Source organism: Bombina bombina, chromosome 9 (genome assembly GCF_027579735.1).
Source record: "Bombina bombina isolate aBomBom1 chromosome 9, aBomBom1.pri, whole genome shotgun sequence".
NCBI lineage: Eukaryota > Metazoa > Chordata > Amphibia > Anura > Bombinatoridae > Bombina > Bombina bombina.
This window is the reverse complement of record NC_069507.1, coordinates 7723213-7741852: the sequence shown is the minus strand read 5'-3', so window position 1 is coordinate 7741852 and position 18640 is coordinate 7723213. Positions and strand designations below refer to the sequence as shown.

The window sequence follows — 18640 nt, the reverse complement described above, 5'->3', positions numbered from 1 at the left end:
AGCAGCTGTGGAGGCCAACCTACTTCGCCAAAGTGGCGCTGCAGCAGCCCAAGTCACAGCAACCCGAGTGGAAAAGGGAAAAGTAAATTTTGCAGTTTTTAAAAACTTCCTTGAAACAGAAGGAGAGATTGATGGGTACCTTGCGGATTTTGAGAGGCAATGTGCACTACACAAGGTACCCGCAGAGGACTGGGTCACGATATTATCTTGAAAATTATCCGGCCGGGCCAGTGAGGCTTTTCGGGCCATTCCAGATGAGGAAGTCGGGGATTATAATACTGTAAAAGAGGCTCTGCTCTCCAGGTATGCGGTTACACCGGAGACATACCGGAGGCGGTTCAGAGACACTGTTAAAGTAGCTGGAGATTCCTACCTTGAGTGGGCATGTAAGGTGCACCGCACAGCAGCTCACTGGATAGCGGGGTGCCAAGCCGTGTCTGGGGAAGAGGTGCTGCAGCTATTCCTGTTGGAACATTGCTTCGACAAGTTACCCGCAGGAGTTCGAGAGTGGGTTCGGGACCGTAAACCCTCCACCCTGCATGAAGCGGCTCGCTTGGCAGATGAGTATACGGATGCCCGCAAACTGGACACTTCTACCACTAAGCCCCCTGCTAGATTGGAGTACAGACCCCCAGTCACCCCAGCAGCTGCCAGTTACCAACCCCCGGCGCACCGCTGTACCACACGGCCTCTGGCCACGAACTACCCTCAGAGAGCCCGGTTCAATTCGCGGGGCTACTTACAACCGATTCGGTGCTTTGGATGTAAGCAACTAGGGCACAAAAGACCAGAGTGTCCCCTAAATGCAGCGAACCAAGCACAGTTCTGGAGAAGACCTGCCGGCGGAATCACACGTAACCCTCAGCCTGCGGCCCGCTAAGTAGAGGCGCAAGAATGCTGGGGCATCCTACATGAGGCAGACCTTGTGCAAGCTGCCCACCGGAATAACCGGCAACTGATTAAAGTGAATGGGAAGGAGGTCAGTGGTCTACGGGATACTGGTGCTACCATGACCTTGCTTCGAAAGAACTTGGTGTCTGAGAAACAGCACACAGGAGACACTGTGGCTGTGAGGGTAGCAGGGGGCACTGTGTTCCGCCTACCTGTTGCCAGGGTACATTTGGATTGGGGAGTGGGCGCTAGACCTGTGAATGTGGGGGTCATGAAGGATTTACCCGCTGATGTTCTCCTTGGAAATAACTTGGCCCCCCTTGTTTCTGCCTACGCTCCTATGGGTCCCACTGATGTTAACCCTGTGACTACCCGTGCCCAGATCCGTGCAGCAGAGACTGACCCCCCTGCTGCTAAGCCCCAGGACGCTGAGCTCAGTAAATCTCTGTCCGCTATTGATACGTGGAAGTCCCGTTACAATGCGCTGATGAAGGAGAAGAGGAGCGCAGAGGAAAAAGCACGTTTAGAACAGGAATCTCTGCTAGACAAGCTGCACCGACAGACTGCAGAAAACACCAGCTTGAGAGTGGAACATGAAACATTAAAGACAAACAGTGACACTTGAAGAGAAACTGACGCTGGCTCATAGTGAGGTGCGGCAACTCAAGGGCACCCTATGTCAGTATGAAGGGATTGTGGATACCTATAAAGAGCAGGTACAGAAAACTCGTAAAGAAGCTGATGGGATTTTGAAGGACTGTTTAGCCCTAGTCTGGGCACTGAGGAAGTTGAACCCTTGTTTGTATGGACAGGAATTCTCTCTCATAACGGAAATACAGATGGATTGTCCTGACAAACTGACATGCCTACCACCTCCTAGTCCGGTCATCCCCAGGTTGACCCGCCATAGGGTCAAGCCGGGTCTGCCGGAGTGTTCCACAAGGGGGGAGCTATGTGACAGACCCTTCTGTCAGGACTGAAGGAGTTAATTGTGTTTAGCTAAGAAACTAATTTCTAAAGACAGAGTTGCTGGCTCCAGCTATAATCTAATTAGTGCTAAGCATTCTATTGTTTGATCACCTCCAGAGAGAAAACGCCTAAGTGATAAGAAGAGCCAAGAGTGTCTTGTGGTTGAAGTGTTTAAGTAATATAATTCTATTGTATCATGTCAAAAGGGCGCTTTTCCCTTTTATCTAATGTACAACATTCTTTCAACCCCCATCTGGGGGGGTCAGACCTGCATAAATACTAGGCATAGCCTTTTAATAAATGTCGTTCTGTTTTAAACCTGAAATGTGGAGCTTGGTCTCATGTAGGAGGGGAAACTGATCGGGGTTGTGAATTGCTGATTGTCTATGCAGGACGTTGTCATCTGGTGTTAACCCTTGGTACACTGTTGGTACCGTAACAAAGATGTTACCTACACAGAGATAAATTAGATACAGGTATACCCCGCTCATACAGCAGGTTAGGGACCGGAGCCCCGCTGTAAAGTGAAAACCGCCTTAAAGTGAAACAAGGCAGTTTTAGCTTTCTTGTCACTTGCCAGTGTGTTTAAAAACTTGAAAACATCTTTGAACTAACATATATTAGGGGTGCAATAGGGCTAAGTTTAGTTTAACACTAGCACAGCACAGTATTCAATAAATACTGTACTTATAAAATAGTGACAATTACTGTAGTACAATTTGCCAAACTATAGCACTGAGACACAGATTGCACTGTAAAGCTGTAAACAGAGTGAACTGGGCATAACAAAATGGTGCCAGTCACTTTTCTCGCAAACTCACAATGATTACAGCACTATTTCATAATCCTTGGAGGTTGAACTTCAGCTCCACAAAGTGCTGTATTAGCGAATCGCTGTAGAGTGAAGCGCTGTAAAGTGAGGTATACCTGTACTAGGTAAATAAAGTCCAAGTAGGTATTTATAATTTTAATGTTATAAATCCAAGCTATAGAACTTCCAGTGTCTCATATATAGGCTTTGTTTTTACTCTATTTTCCTTTTTTTTTGGATGTGAGGGGGTTAATTTGATTGCCTCATTTTCAAATAAAAGTGCTGAGTTTAGACACAGACTTTAGTCTATGAGTAAGCGCCTGTTGTGGCGTGAAACATGTTAGACTGTCTGTCACCTATACTGCCTTGTCTGCATGTATTCTTTTAATATTGTTCCAATAAAGTGTTATTGTTTTTAAACACTATTGCGGTTTGGAGAGTGCCTGCCTATTTTTGTTTTTGATAATTTCTGTCAGGTCCAAACAAGGTCCTCCCCTTGTAAGGAATTGCTAGAAGCTTAGACTTAGATGATACGTCCGCAGACCAAGGTTTTAACCATAAGGCTCTGTGGGCTAGGATAGAGAACCCCGAACTCTTAGCTGCCAATTTAGTAATTTGCAGAGAAGCATCCGTAATAAAAGCATTAGCTAACTTCAGAGCTTTAATCCTATCTTGGATCTCCTCTAAGGAAGTATCAGTTTTGAGAGACTCGGACAGAGCATCAAACCAATAAGCTGCTGCACTAATGACAATAGCAATGCACGCAGCCAGCTGCAATAGCAAACCCTGGTGAACATAAATCTTTTTACGTAGACCCTCCAACTAATTGTCCATGCAGTCTTTAAAAGCACAACTATCCTCAATGGGAATAGTAGTTCTCTTGGCTAAGGTGGAAATAGCCCCCTTCCACCTTAAGAACCATTGGCCAAGCTTCCCTGACAGCATCAGCTATAGGAAACATCTTTTTTAAAATAGGAGATGGAGAGAAGGGAATACCTGGTCTCTCCCATTCCTTGGAAACAATCTCCGAAGCTCGCTTTGGCACTGGAAAAACGTTTGAGTAAGAGGGAACTTCAAAATATCTATCCAATTTACTCGACTTCGCAGGAGCAACCACTACTGTAGAATCACAGTCTAGTTTAAACCTGAAAGATACAACCTCTGAATCAGTCAAAGGTAATGAACTTTCTGAGTCTGAAATTTCGCCTTCTGATAGATCCTCAATACCCTTCATCTCAGTTCCCTGGGAGGGTACATCCGAGATTGTCACCATTCCATCAGAAACCTCACTGACCACATGGTTGTCTTTCCTCTTACGTTTGCCTTGTAGCATAGGAAAAGCAGACAACGCATCAGAAATTGTGGAAGACATAAGCGCAGCTATGTCTTTTAAGGTAACTCCAGCAGGCACTAGAACAGAAGTACAGGGCACTGCTTGCGCGGGCATTAAAGTTTGGGACGCATGGGGAGAAAGCTGCGGCATACTCTGAATCTCATCATTAGACTCCTGAGAAGCATCCGCTTTTGAAAAATTTTGCTCATGAAAAATCTTTTCCCTCTAACTTAAAGCCCTCTGAATACATGAGGGACAGGAAGGGATTGGTGGTTCCACATTGGCATCCAAACACATGGAGCAAGTAACATTTTGCATGGCTCCTATGTCCATACTTAAGCACAATAAGAAAGACAATGTAATAATTTTTTTTAATTTTTTTTTAAAATTAAAACATTATTGTCTCTTTAAAATTTAAAAAGGTTACCTTTTTTACTACATGAGCAATATGAGCTCAAAAAAAGGTCAAAAGATAATCAAATAATCTATATCCCAAAAAAAATTTGATGACAGAAAAAATGTTACTGTGTCTTTAAATTTTAAACGATAACTTTTTTTACTGCAATAGTGAAAAATGTATCCCAGCAGCTAAACAAATCAAAATTCAGACTCCCTTACACCTCAGCAACTCTGCTGAGGTGCCTACCTGCCAAACGGACTCACTCCCTGGTCTCAACTTTTTTAGAGCTGGACCCAACCTGCTAACCAGCTAATGACCAACCTGCTAACCAGCTCCCAATGCCCCTGCTAACCAGCTAATGACCCAACCTGTTAACCAGCTCCTGATGCACCTGCTAACCAGCTAATGACCCAACCTGCTAACCAGCTAATGGCCCAACCTGCTAACCAGCTCACAATGCACCTGCTAACCAGCTAATGACCAACCTGCTAACCAGCTCCTGATGCACCTGCTAACCAGCTAATGACCCAACCTGCTAACCAGCTAACAATGCACCTGCTAACCAGCTAATGACCCAACCTGCTAACCAGCTAATGATCAAACCTGCTAACCAACTCCTGATGCAGCTGCTAACCAGCTAATGACCCAACCTGCTAACCAGCTCCTGATGCACCTGCTAACCAGCTAATTAGCCAACCTGCTAACTAGCTCCTGATGCACCTGCTAACCAGCTAATTATCCAACCTGCTAACTAGCTCCTGATGCACCTGCTAACCAGCTAATGACCCAACCTGCTAACCAACTCCTGATGCAGCTGCTAATCAGCTAATGACCCAACCTGCTAACCAGCTAATGACCCAACCTGCTAACCAGCTCCTGATGAACCTGCTAACCAGCTAATTACCCAACCTGCTTACCAGCTCATGATGCACCTAACCAGCTAATGACCCAATCTGCTAACCAGCTCCTGATGCACCTGTTAACCAGCAAATTACCGAACCTGCTAACCAGCTAATGACCCAACCTGCTAACCAGCTCCTGATGCACCTGATGAACCTGCTAACCAGCTAATGACCCAAATCTGCTAACCAGTTCCTGATGCACCTGTTAACCAGCAAATTACCAAACCTGCTAACCAGCTAATGACCCAACCTGCTAACCAGCTCCTGATGCACCTGCTAACCAGCTAATGACCCAACCTGCTAACCAGCTCCTGATGCACCTGCTAACCAGCTAATGACCCAACCTGCTAACCAGCTAATGACCTAACCTGCTAACCAGCTCACAATGCACCTGCTAACCAGCTAATGACCCAACCTGCTAACCAGCTCTTGATGCACCTGCTAACCAGCTAATGACCCAACCTGCTAACCAGCTAACGATGCACCTGCTAACCAGCTAATGACCCAACCTGTAAACCAGCTAATGATCCAACCTGCTAACCAACTCCTGATGCAGCTGCTAACCAGTTAATGACCCAACCTGCTAACCAGCTCCTGATGAACCTGCTAACCAGCTAATGACTAAACCTGCTAACCAGCTCCTGATGCACCTGCTAACCAGCTAATTACCCAACCTGCTAACCAGCTTCCAATGCACCTGCTAACCAGCTAATGATCCAACCTGCTAACCAGCTCCTGATGCACCTGCTAACCAGCTAATGACCATACCTGCTAACAAGCTCCCAATGCACCTACTAACCAGCTAATGACCCAACATGCTAACCAGCTAATGACCAACCTGCTAACCAGCTCCCAATGCCCCTGCTAACCAGCTAATGACCAAACCTGCTAACCAGCTCCTGATGCACCTGCTAACCAGCTAATGACCCAACCTGCTAACCAGCTAATGATGCACCTGCTAACCAGCTAATAACCCAAACTGCTAACCAGCTCCTGATGCACCTGCTAACCAACTAATGACCCAACCTGCTAACCAACTCCTGATGCAGCTGCTAATCAGCTAATGACCCAACCTGCTAACCAGCTAATGACCCAACCTGCTAACCAGCTCATGATGCACCTAACCAGCTAATGACCCAATCTGCTAACCAGCTCCTGATGCACCTGTTAACCAGCAAATTACCGAACCTGCTAACCAACTAATGACCCAACCTGCTAACCAGCTCCCAATGCCCCTGCTAACCAGCTAATGACCCAACCTGATAACCAGCTAATGATGCACTTGCTAACCAGCTAATGACCCAAACTGCTAACCAGGTCCTGATGCACCTGCTAACCAGCTAATTACCCAACCTGCTAACCAGCTCCTGATGCACCTGCTAACCAGCTAATGACCCAACCTGCTAACCAACTCCTGATGCAGCTGCTAATCAGCTAATGACCTAACCTGCTAACCAGCTAATGACCCAACCTGCTAACCAGCTCCCGATGAACCTGCTAACCAGCTAATTACCCAACCTGCTAACCAGCTCATGATGCACCTGATGCACCTGCTAACCAGCTAATTATCCAACCTGCTAACTAGCTCCTGATGCACCTGCTAACCAGCTAATGACCCAACCTGCTAACCAACTCCTGATGCAGCTGCTAATCAGCTAATGACCCAACCTGCTAACCAGCTAATGACCCAACCTGCTAACCAGCTCCTGATGAACCTGCTAACCAGCTAATTACCCAACCTGCTTACCAGCTCATGATGCACCTAACCAGCTAATTACCCAATCTGCTAACCAGCTCCTGATGCACCTGTTAACCAGCAAATTACCGAACCTGCTAACCAGCTAATGACCCAACCTGCTAACCAGCTCCTGATGCACCTGATGAACCTGCTAACCAGCTAATGACCCAAATCTGCTAACCAGTTCCTGATGCACCTGTTAACCAGCAAATTACCAAACCTGCTAACCAGCTAATGACCCAACCTGCTAACCAGCTCCTGATGCACCTGCTAACCAGCTAATGACCATACCTGCTAACCAGCTCCCAATGCACCTGCTAACCAGCTAATGACCCAACCTGCTAACCAGCTCCTGATGCACCTGCTAACCAGCTAATGACCCAACCTGCTAACCAGCTAATGACCTAACCTGCTAACCAGCTCACAATGCACCTAACCAGCTAATGACCCAACCTGCTAACCAGCTCCTGATGCACCTGCTAACCAGCTAATGACCCAACCTGCTAACCAGCTAACAATGCACCTGCTAACCAGCTAATGACCCAACCTGTAAACCAGCTAATGATCCAACCTGCTAACCAACTCCTGATGCAGCTGCTAACCAGCTAATTACCCAACCTGCTAACCAGCTCCTGATGAACCTGCTAACCAGCTAATGACTAAACCTGCTAACCAGCTCCTGATGCACCTGCTAACCAGCTAATTACCCAACCTGCTAACCAGCTTCAAATGCACCTGCTAACCAGCTAATGACCCAACCTGCTAACCAGCTCCTGATGCACCTGCTAACCAGCTAATGATGCACTTGCTAACCAGCTAATGACCATACCTGCTAACAAGCTCCCAATGCACCTACTAACCAGCTAATGACCCAACATGCTAACCAGCTAATGACCAACCTGCTAACCAGCTCCCAATGCCCCTGCTAACCAGCTAATGACCAAACCTGCTAACCAGCTCCTGATGCACCTGCTAACCAGCTAATTATGCACCTGCTAACCAGCTAATAACCCAAACTGCTAACCAGCTCCTGATGCACCTGCTAACCAGCTAATGACCCAACCTGCTAACAAACTCCTGATGCAGCTGCTAATCAGCTAATGACCCAACCTGCTAACCAGCTAATGACGCAACCTGCTAACCAGCTAATGACCCAACCTGCTAACCAGCTCTTGATGAACCTGCTAACCAGCTCATGATGCACCTAACCAGCTAATGACCTAATCTGCTAACCAGCTCCTGATGCACCTGTTAACCAGCAAATTACCGAACCTGCTAACCAGCTAATGACCCAACCTGCTAACCAGCTCCCAATGCCCCTGCTAACCAGCTAATGACCCAACCTGATAACCAGCTAATGATGCACTTGCTAAACAACTAATGACCCAACCTGTAAACCAGCTAATGATCCAACCTGCTAACCAACTCCTGATGCAGCTGCTAACCAGCTAATGACCCAACCTGCTAACCAGCTCCTGATGAACCTGCTAACCAGCTAATGACTAAACCTGCTAACCAGCTCCTGATGCACCTGCTAACCAGCTTCCAATGCACCTGCTAACCAGCTAATGACCCAACCTGCTAACCAGCTCCTGATGCACCTGCTAACCAGCTAATGATGCACTTGCTAACCAGCTAATGACCATACCTGCTAACAAGCTCCCAATGCACCTACTAACCAGCTAATGACCCAACATGCTAACCAGCTAATGACCAACCAGCTAACCAGCTCCCAATGCCCCTGCTAACCAGCTAATGACCAAACCTGCTAACCAGCTCCTGATGCACCTGCTAACCAGCTAATGACCCAACCTGCTAACCAGCTAATGATGCACCTGCTAACCAGCTAATAACCCAAACTGCTAACCAGCTACTGATGCACCTGCTAACCAGCTAATGACCCAACCTGCTAACCAACTCCTGATGCAGCTGCTAATCAGCTAATGACCCAACCTGCTAACCAGCTAATGACCCAACCTGCTAACCAGCTCTTGATGAACCTGCTAATCAGCTAATTACCCAACCTGCTAACCAGCTCATGATGCACCTAACCAGCTAATGACCCAATCTGCTAACCAGCTCCTGATGCACCTGTTAACCAGCAAATTACCGAACCTGCTAACCAACTAATGACCCAACCTGCTAACCAGCTCCCAATGCCCCTGCTAACCAGCTAATGATGCACTTGCTAACCAGCTAATGACCCAACCTGCTAACCAGGTCCTGATGCACCTGCTAACCAGCTAATTACCCAACCTGCTAACCAGCTCCTGATGCACCTGCTAACCAGCTAATGACCCAACCTGCTAACCAACTCCTGATGCAGCTGCTAATCAGCTAATTACCTAACCTGCTAACCAGCTAATGACCCAACCTGCTAACCAGCTCCCGATGAACCTGCTAACCAACTAATTACCCAACCTGCTAACCAGCTCATGATGCACCTGATGAAACTGCTAACCAGCTAATTACCCAACCTGCTAACCATGATGCACCTAACCAGCTAATGACCCAAATCTGCTAACCAGCCCCTGATGCACCTGTTAACCAGCAAATTACCAAACCTGCTAACCAGCTAATGACCCAACCTGCTAACCAGCTCCTGATGCACCTGCTAACCAGCTAATGACCATACCTGCTAACCAGCTCCCAATGCACCTGCTAACCAGCTAATGACCCAACCTGCTAACCAACTAATGACCAACCTGCTAACCAGCTCCCAATGCACCTGCTAACCAGCTAATGACCCAACCTGCTAACCAGCTCCTGATGCACCTGCTAACCAGCTAATGACCCAACCTGCTAACCAGCTAATGACCTAACCTGTTAACCAGCTCACAATGCACCTGCTAACCAGCTAATGACCCAACCTGCTAACCAGCTCCTGATGCACCTGCTAACCAGCTAATGACCCAACCTGCTAACCAGCTAACGATGCACCTGCTAACCAGCTAATGACCCAACCTGCAAACCAGCTAATGATCCAACCTGCTAACCAACTCCTGATGCAGCTGCTAACTAGCTAATGACCCAACCTGCTAACCAACTCCTGATGAACCTGCTAACCAGCTAATTACCCAACCTGCTAACCAGCTTCCAATGCACCTGCTAACCAGCTAATGACCCAACCTGCTAACCAGCTAATGATGCACTTGCTAACCAGCTAATGACTATACCTGTTAACAAGCTCCCAATGCACCTACTAACCAGCTAATGACCCAACATGCTAACCAGCTAATGACCAACCTGCTAACCAGCTCCCAATGCCCCTGCTAACCAGCTAATGACCCAACCTGCTAACCAGCTCCTGATGCACCTGCTAACCAGCTAATGACCCAACCTGCTAGCCAGCTAATGATGCACCTGCTAACCAGCTAATAACCCAAACAGCTAACCAGCTCCTGATGCACCTGCTAACCAGCTAATTACCCAACCTGCTAACCAGCTCATGATGCACCTAACCAGCTAATGACTCAATCTGCTAACCAGCTCCTGATGCACCTGTTAACCAGCAAATTACCGAACCTGCTGACCAGCTAATGATGCACCTGACAACCAGCTAATGAGCCAACCTGATAACCAGCTAATGATGCACCTAACCAGCTAATGACCCAAACTGCTAACCAGCTCCTGATGCACCTGCTAACCAGCTAATTACCCAACCTGCTAACCAGCTCCTGATGCACCTGCTAACCAGCTAATTACCCAACCTGCTAACCAGCTCCTGATGTACCTAACCAGCTAATGACCCAACCTGCTAACCAGCTCCTAATGCACCTACTAACCAGCTAATGACCCAACCTGCTAACCAGCTAATGACCGCACCTGCTAACCAGCTAATGACCCAGCCTGCTAACCAGCTCCCAATGCCCCTGCTAACCAGCTAATGACCCAACCTGATAACCAGCTAATGATGCACTTGCTAAACAACTAATGACCCAACCTGTAAACCAGCTAATGATCCAACCTGCTAACCAACTCCTGATGCAGCTGCTAACCAGCTAATGACCCAACCTGCTAACCAGCTCCTGATGAACCTGCTAACCAGCTAATGACCAAACCTGCTAACCAGCTCCTGATGCACCTGCTAACCAGCTTCCAATGCACCTGCTAACCAGCTAATGACCCAACCTGCTAACCAGCTCCTGATGCACCTGCTAACCAGCTAATGATGCACTTGCTAACCAGCTAATGACCATACCTGCTAACAAGCTCCCAATGCACCTACTAACCAGCTAATGACCCAACATGCTAACCAGCTAATGACCAACCAGCTAACCAGCTCCCAATGCCCCTGCTAACCAGCTAATGACCAAACCTGCTAACCAGCTCCTGATGCACCTGCTAACCAGCTAATGACCCAACCTGCTAACCAGCTAATGATGCACCTGCTAACCAGCTAATAACCCAAACTGCTAACCAGCTCCTGATGCACCTGCTAACCAGCTAATGACCCAACCTGCTAACCAACTCCTGATGCAGCTGCTAATCAGCTAATGACCCAACCTGCTAACCAGCTAATGACCCAACCTGCTAACCAGCTCTTGATGAACCTGCTAATCAGCTAATTACCCAACCTGCTAACCAGCTCATGATGCACCTAACCAGCTAATGACCCAATCTGCTAACCAGCTCCTGATGCACCTGTTAACCAGCAAATTACCGAACCTGCTAACCAACTAATGACCCAACCTGCTAACCAGCTCCCAATGCCCCTGCTAACCAGCTAATGACCCAACCTGATAACCAGCTAATGATGCACTTGCTAACCAGCTAATGACCCAAACTGCTAACCAGGTCCTGATGCACCTGCTAACCAGCTAATTACCCAACCTGCTAACCAGCTCCTGATGCACCTGCTAACCAGCTAATGACCCAACCTGCTAACCAACTCCTGATGCAGCTGCTAATCAGCTAATGACCTAACCTGCTAACCAGCTAATGACCCAACCTGCTAACCAGCTCCCGATGAACCTGCAGGTTACCCAACCTGCTAACCAGCTCATGATGCACCTGATGAAACTGCTAACCAGCTAATTACCCAACCTGCTAACCATGATGGAATTAACCAGCTAATGACCCAAATCTGCTAACCAGCCCCTGATGCACCTGTTAACCAGCAAATTACCAAACCTGCTAACCAGCTAATGACCCAACCTGCTAACCAGCTCCTGATGCACCTGCTAACCAGCTAATGACCATACCTGCTAACCAGCTCCCAATGCACCTGCTAACCAGCTAATGACCCAACCTGCTAACCAACTAATGACCAACCTGCTAACCAGCTCCCAATGCACCTGCTAACCAGCTAATGACCCAACCTGCTAACCAGCTCCTGATGCACCTGCTAACCAGCTAATGACCCAACCTGCTAACCAGCTAATGACCTAACCTGTTAACCAGCTCACAATGCACCTGCTAACCAGCTAATGACCCGACCTGCTAACCAGCTCCTGATGCACCTGCTAACCAGCTAATGACCCAACCTGCTAACCAGCTAACAATGCACCTGCTAACCAGCTAATGCCCCAACCTGCAAACCAGCTAATGATCCAACCTGCTAACCAACTCCTGATGCAGCTGCTAACTAGCTAATGACCCAACCTGCTAACCAACTCCTGATGAACCTGCTAACCAGCTAATGACCAAACCTGCTAACCAGCTAATTACCCAACCTGCTAACCAGCTTCCAATGCACCTGCTAACCAGCTAATGACCCAACCTGCTAACCAGCTCCTGATGCACCTGATAACCAGCTAATGATGCACTTGCTAACCAGCTAATGACTATACCTGTTAACAAGCTCCCAATGCACCTACTAACCAGCTAATGACCCAGCATGCTAACCAGCTAATGACCAACCTGCTAACCAGCTCCCAATGCCCCTGCTAAGCAGCTAATGACCCAACCTGCTAACCAGCTCCTGATGCACCTGCTAACCAGCTAATGACCCAACCCGCTAACCAGCTAATGATGCACCTGCTAACTAGCTAATAACCCAAACTGCTAACCAGCTCCTGATGCACCTGCTAACCAGCTCATGATGCACCTAACCAGCTAATGACCCAATCTGCTAACCAGCTCCTGATGCACCTGTTAACCAGCAAATTACCAAACCTGCTGACCAGCTAATGATGCACCTGACAACCAGCTAATGAGCCAACCTGATAACCAGCTAATGATGCACCTAACCAGCTAATGACCCAACCTGCTAACCAGCTCCTGATGCACCTGCTAACCAGCTAATGATGCACTTGCTAACCAGCTAATGACTATACCTGTTAACAAGCTCCCAATGCACCTACTAACCAGCTAATGACCCAACATGCTCACCAGCTAATGACCAACCTGCTAACCAGCTCCCAATGCCCCTGCTAACCAGCTAATGACCCAACCTGCTAACCAGCTCCTGATGCACCTGCTAACCAGCTAATGACCCAACCTGCTAACCAGCTAATGATGCACCTGCTAACCAGCTAATGACCCAAACTGCTAACCAGCTCCTGATGCACCTGCTAACCAGCTAATTACCCAACCTGCTAACCAGCTCATGATGCACCTAACCAGCTAATGACCCAATCTGCTAACCAGCTCCTGATGCACCTGTTAACCAGCAAATTACCGAACCTGCTGACCAGCTAATGATGCACCTGACAACCAGCTAATGAGCCAACCGGATAACCAGCTAATGATGCACCTAACCAGCTAATGACCCAAACTGCTAACCAGCTCCTGATGCACCTGCTAACCAGCTAATTACCCAACCTGCTAACCAGCTCCTGATGCACCTGCTAACCAGCTAATTACCTAACCTGCTAACCAGCTCCTGATGCACCTAACCAGCTAATGACCCAACCTGCTAACCAGCTCCTAATGCACCTACTAACCAGCTAATGACCCAACCTGCTAACCAGCTCCTAATGCACCTACTAACCAGCTAATGACCCAACATGCTCACCAGCTAATGACCAACCTGCTAACCAGCTCCCAATGCCCCTGCTAACCAGCTAATGACCCAACCTGCTAACCAGCTCCCAATGCCCCTGCTAACCAGCTAATGACCCAACCTGCTAACCAGCTCCTGATGCACCTGCTAACCAGCTAATTACCCAACCTGCTAACCAGCTCATGATGCACCTAACCAGCTAATGACCCAATCTGCTAACCAGCTCCTGATGCACCTGTTAACCAGCAAATTACCGAACCTGCTGACCAGCTAATGATGCACCTGACAACCAGCTAATGAGCCAACCGGATAACCAGCTAATGATGCACCTAACCAGCTAATGACCCAAACTGCTAACCAGCTCCTGATGCACCTGCTAACCAGCTAATTACCCAACCTGCTAACCAGCTCCTGATGCACCTGCTAACCAGCTAATTACCCAACCTGCTAACCAGCTCCTGATGCACCTAACCAGCTAATGACCCAACCTGCTAACCAGCTCCTAATGCACCTACTAACCAGCTAATGACCCAACCTGCTAACCAGCTCCTAATGCACCTACTAACCAGCTAATGACCCAACCTGCTAACCAGCTAATGACCGCACCTGCTAACCAGCTAATGACCCAACATGCTAACCAGCTAATGATGCACCTGCTAACCAGTTAATGACCCAATCTGCTAACCAGCTTATGATGCAGCTGGTAATCAGCTCCTGATGCACCTGCTAACCAGCTAATGACCCAACCTGCTAATCAGCTCCTGATGCACCTGCTAACCAGCTAATGATGCACCTGCTAACCAGCTAATGATCCAACCTGCTAACCAAATAATGATGCACCTAACCAGCTAATGACCCAAATCTGCTAACCAGCCCCTGATGCACCTGTTAACCAGCAAATTACCAAACCTGCTAACCAGCTAATGACTCAACCTGCTAACCAGCTCCTGATGCACCTGCTAACCAGCTAATGACCATACCTGCTAACCAGCTCCCAATGCACCTGCTAACCAGCTAATGACCACACCTGCTAACCAACTAATGACCAACCTGCTAACCAGCTCCCAATGCACCTGCTAACCAGCTAATGACCCAACCTGCTAACCAGCTCCTGATGCACCTGCTAACCAGCTAATGACCCAACCTGCTAACCAGCTAATGACCTAACCTGTTAACCAGCTCACAATGCACAAGCTAACCAGCTAATGACCCAACCTGCTAACCAGCTCCTGATGCACCTGCTAACCAGCTAATGACCCAACCTGCTAACCAGCTAACGATGCACCTGCTAACCAGCTAATGACCCAACCTGCAAACCAGCTAATGATCCAACCTGCTAACCAACTCCTGATGCAGCTGCTAACTAGCTAATGACCCAACCTGCTAACCAACTCCTGATGAACCTGCTAACCAGCTAATGACCAAACCTGCTAACCAGCTAATTACCCAACCTGCTAACCAGCTTCCAATGCACCTGCTAACCAGCTAATGACCCAACCTGCTAACCAGCTCCTAATGCACCTGCTAACCAGCTAATGATGCACTTGCTAACCAGCTAATGACTATACCTGTTAACACGCTCCCAATGCACCTACTAACCAGCTAATGACCCAACATGCTAACCAGCTAATGACCAACTTGCTAACCAGCTCCCAATGCCCCTGCTAACCAGCTAATGACCCAACCTGCTAAGCAGCTCCTGATGCACCTGCTAACCAGCTAATGACCCAACCTGCTAACCAGCTAATGATGCACCTGCTAACCAGCTAATAACCCAAACTGCTAACCAGCTCCTGATGCACCTGCTAACCAGCTAATTACCCAACCTGCTAACCAGCGCATGATGCACCTAACCAGCTAATGACCCAATCTGCTAACCAGCTCCTGATGCACCTGTTAACCAGCAAATTACCGAACCTGCTGTCCAGCTAATGATGCACCTGACAACCAGCTAATGAGCCAACCTGATAACCAGCTAATGATGCACCTAACCAGCTAATGACCCAAACTGCTAACCAGCTCCTGATGCACCTGCTAACCAGCTAATTACCCAACCTGCTAACCAGCTCCTGATGCACCTGCTAACCAGCTAATTACCCAACCTGCTAACCAGCTCCTGATGCACCTAACCAGCTAATGACCCAACCTGCTAACCAGCTCCTAATGCACCTACTAACCAGCTAATGACCCAACCTGCTAACCAGCTAATGACCGCACCTGCTAACCAGCTAACGACCCAACCTGCTAACCAGCTAATGATGCACCTGCTAACCAGTTAATGACCCAATCTGCTAACCAGCAAATGACCCAACCTGCTAATCAGCTCCTGATGCACCTGCTAACCAGCTAATGATGCACCTGCTAACCAGCTAATGATCCAACCTGCTAACCAAATAATGATGCACCTAGCCAGCTAATGACCCAAATCTGCTAACCAGCCCCTGATGCACCTGTTAACCAGCAAATTACCAAACCTGCTAACCAGCTAATGACCCAACCTGCTAACCAGCTCCTGATGCACCTGCTAACCAGCTAATGACCATACCTGCTAACCAGCTCCCAATGCACCTGCTAACCAGCTTATGACCCAACCTGCTAACCAACTAATGAACAACCTGCTAACCAGCTCCCAATGCACCTGCTAACCAGCTAATGACCCAACCTGCTAACCAGCTCCTGATGCACCTGCTAACCAGCTAATGACCCAACCTGCTAACCAGCTAATGACCTAACCTGTTAACCAGCTCACAATGCATAAGCTAACCAGCAAATGACCCAACCTGCTAACCAGCTCCTGATGCACCTGCTAACCAGCTAATGACCCAACCTGCTAACCAGCTAACGATGCACCTGCTAACCAGCTAATGACCCAACCTGCAAACCAGCTAATGATCCAACCTGCTAACCAACTCCTGATGCAGCTGCTAACTAGCTAATGACCCAACCTGCTAACCAACTTCTGATGAACCTGCTAACCAGCTAATGACCAAACCTGCTAACCAGCTAATTACCCAACCTGCTAACCAGCTTCCAATGCACCTGCTAACCAGCTAATGACCCAACCTGCTAACCAGCTCCTAATGCACCTGCTAACCAGCTAATGATGCACTTGCTAACCAGCTAATGACTATACCTGTTAACACGCTCCCAATGCACCTACTAACCAGCTAATGACCCAACATGCTAACCAGCTAATGACCAACCTGCTAACCAGCTCCCAATGCCCCTGCTAACCAGCTAATGACCCAACCTGCTAACCAGCTCCTGATGCACCTGCTAACCAGCTAATGACCCAACCTGCTAACCAGCTAATGATGCACCTGCTAACCAGCTAATAACCCAAACTGCTAACCAGCTCCTGATGCACCTGCTAACCAGCTAATTACCCAACCTGCTAACCAGCTCATGATGCACCTAACCAGCTAATGACCCAATCTGCTAACCAGCTCCTGATGCACCTGTTAACCAGCAAATTACCGAACCTGCTGACCAGCTAATGATGCACCTGACAACCAGCTAATGAGCCAACCTGATAACCAGCTAATGATGCACCTAACCAGCTAATGACCCAAACTGCTAACCAGCTCCTGATGCACCTGCTAACCAGCTAATTACCCAACCTGCTAACCAGCTCCTGATGCACCTGCTAACCAGCTAATTACCCAACCTGCTAACCAGCTCCTGATGCACCTAACCAGCTAATGACCCAACCTGCTAACCAGCTCCTAATGCACCTACTAACCAGCTAATGACCCAACCTGCTAACCAGCTAATGACCGCACCTGCTAACCAGCTAATGACCCAACCTGCTAACCAGCTAATGATGCACCTGCTAACCAGTTAATGACCCAATCTGCTAACCAGCTTATGATGCAGCTGATAATCAGCTCCTGATGCACCTGCTAACCAGCAAATGACCCAACCTGCTAATCAGCTCCTGATGCACCTGTTAACCAGCTAATGATGCACCTGCTAATCAGCTAATGACCCAACCTGCTAACCAAATAATGATGCACCTGCTAACCAGCTAATGATCCAACCTGCTAACCAAATAATGATGCACCTGCTAACCAGCTAATGATCCAACCTGCTAACAGCTAATGATGAACCTGCTAGCCAGCTAATGATCCAACCTGCTAACCAGCTAATGACCCAACCTGTTAACTAGCTAATGACTCAACGACACGGGTCACAGACACTCACCCGGTTTAAGGTGCTCTGCATTTCCTCCATGGTTGCAGACAGACTCCTTATGGCTTTATTCATCTGGTCCTCAAATTGTGACTTCATGTCCTCCGCACTGCGCAGGCTCATCTGCACCAGGCCCAGGCGTCGTTTGGTTTCATCCAACTCCTCAGACAAACTTTTGTTTGAAGCTTCAAGCTGGGAAATAAGTTTCTCATCGTCAGCTGTAACAGGGAAACCAAACAAGGGATACATTTAGTGCACCTCTCACAGTCACCTTCCCAACGGGCCCCTTAAACACAGTCAGCTCCCCGACGGGCCCCTCACACACAGTCAAAGCCCCTGACGGGCCCCTCACACACAGTCAGCTCCCAGACTAATCCCTAACACACAGTCATCTTCCAGACTGACCCCTCACACACAGTCAGCTTCCCAATTGACCCCTCACACAGTCAGCACCCCGAT

General features: G+C 48.2%; 1 protein-coding gene across 1 annotated transcript in view; it reads right to left on the bottom strand.

Moving 5' to 3' along the window:
- LOC128639738 (cell division cycle and apoptosis regulator protein 1) overlaps positions 1 to 18640 on the bottom strand; it is an 81052-nt gene that overhangs the window by 36933 nt on the left and 25479 nt on the right. Inside the window, exon 5 of the mRNA XM_053691858.1 lies at positions 18194 to 18399. Coding sequence (XP_053547833.1) covers positions 18194 to 18399 — 206 coding nt within the window. The remainder of the gene's footprint in view (positions 1 to 18193; positions 18400 to 18640) is intronic.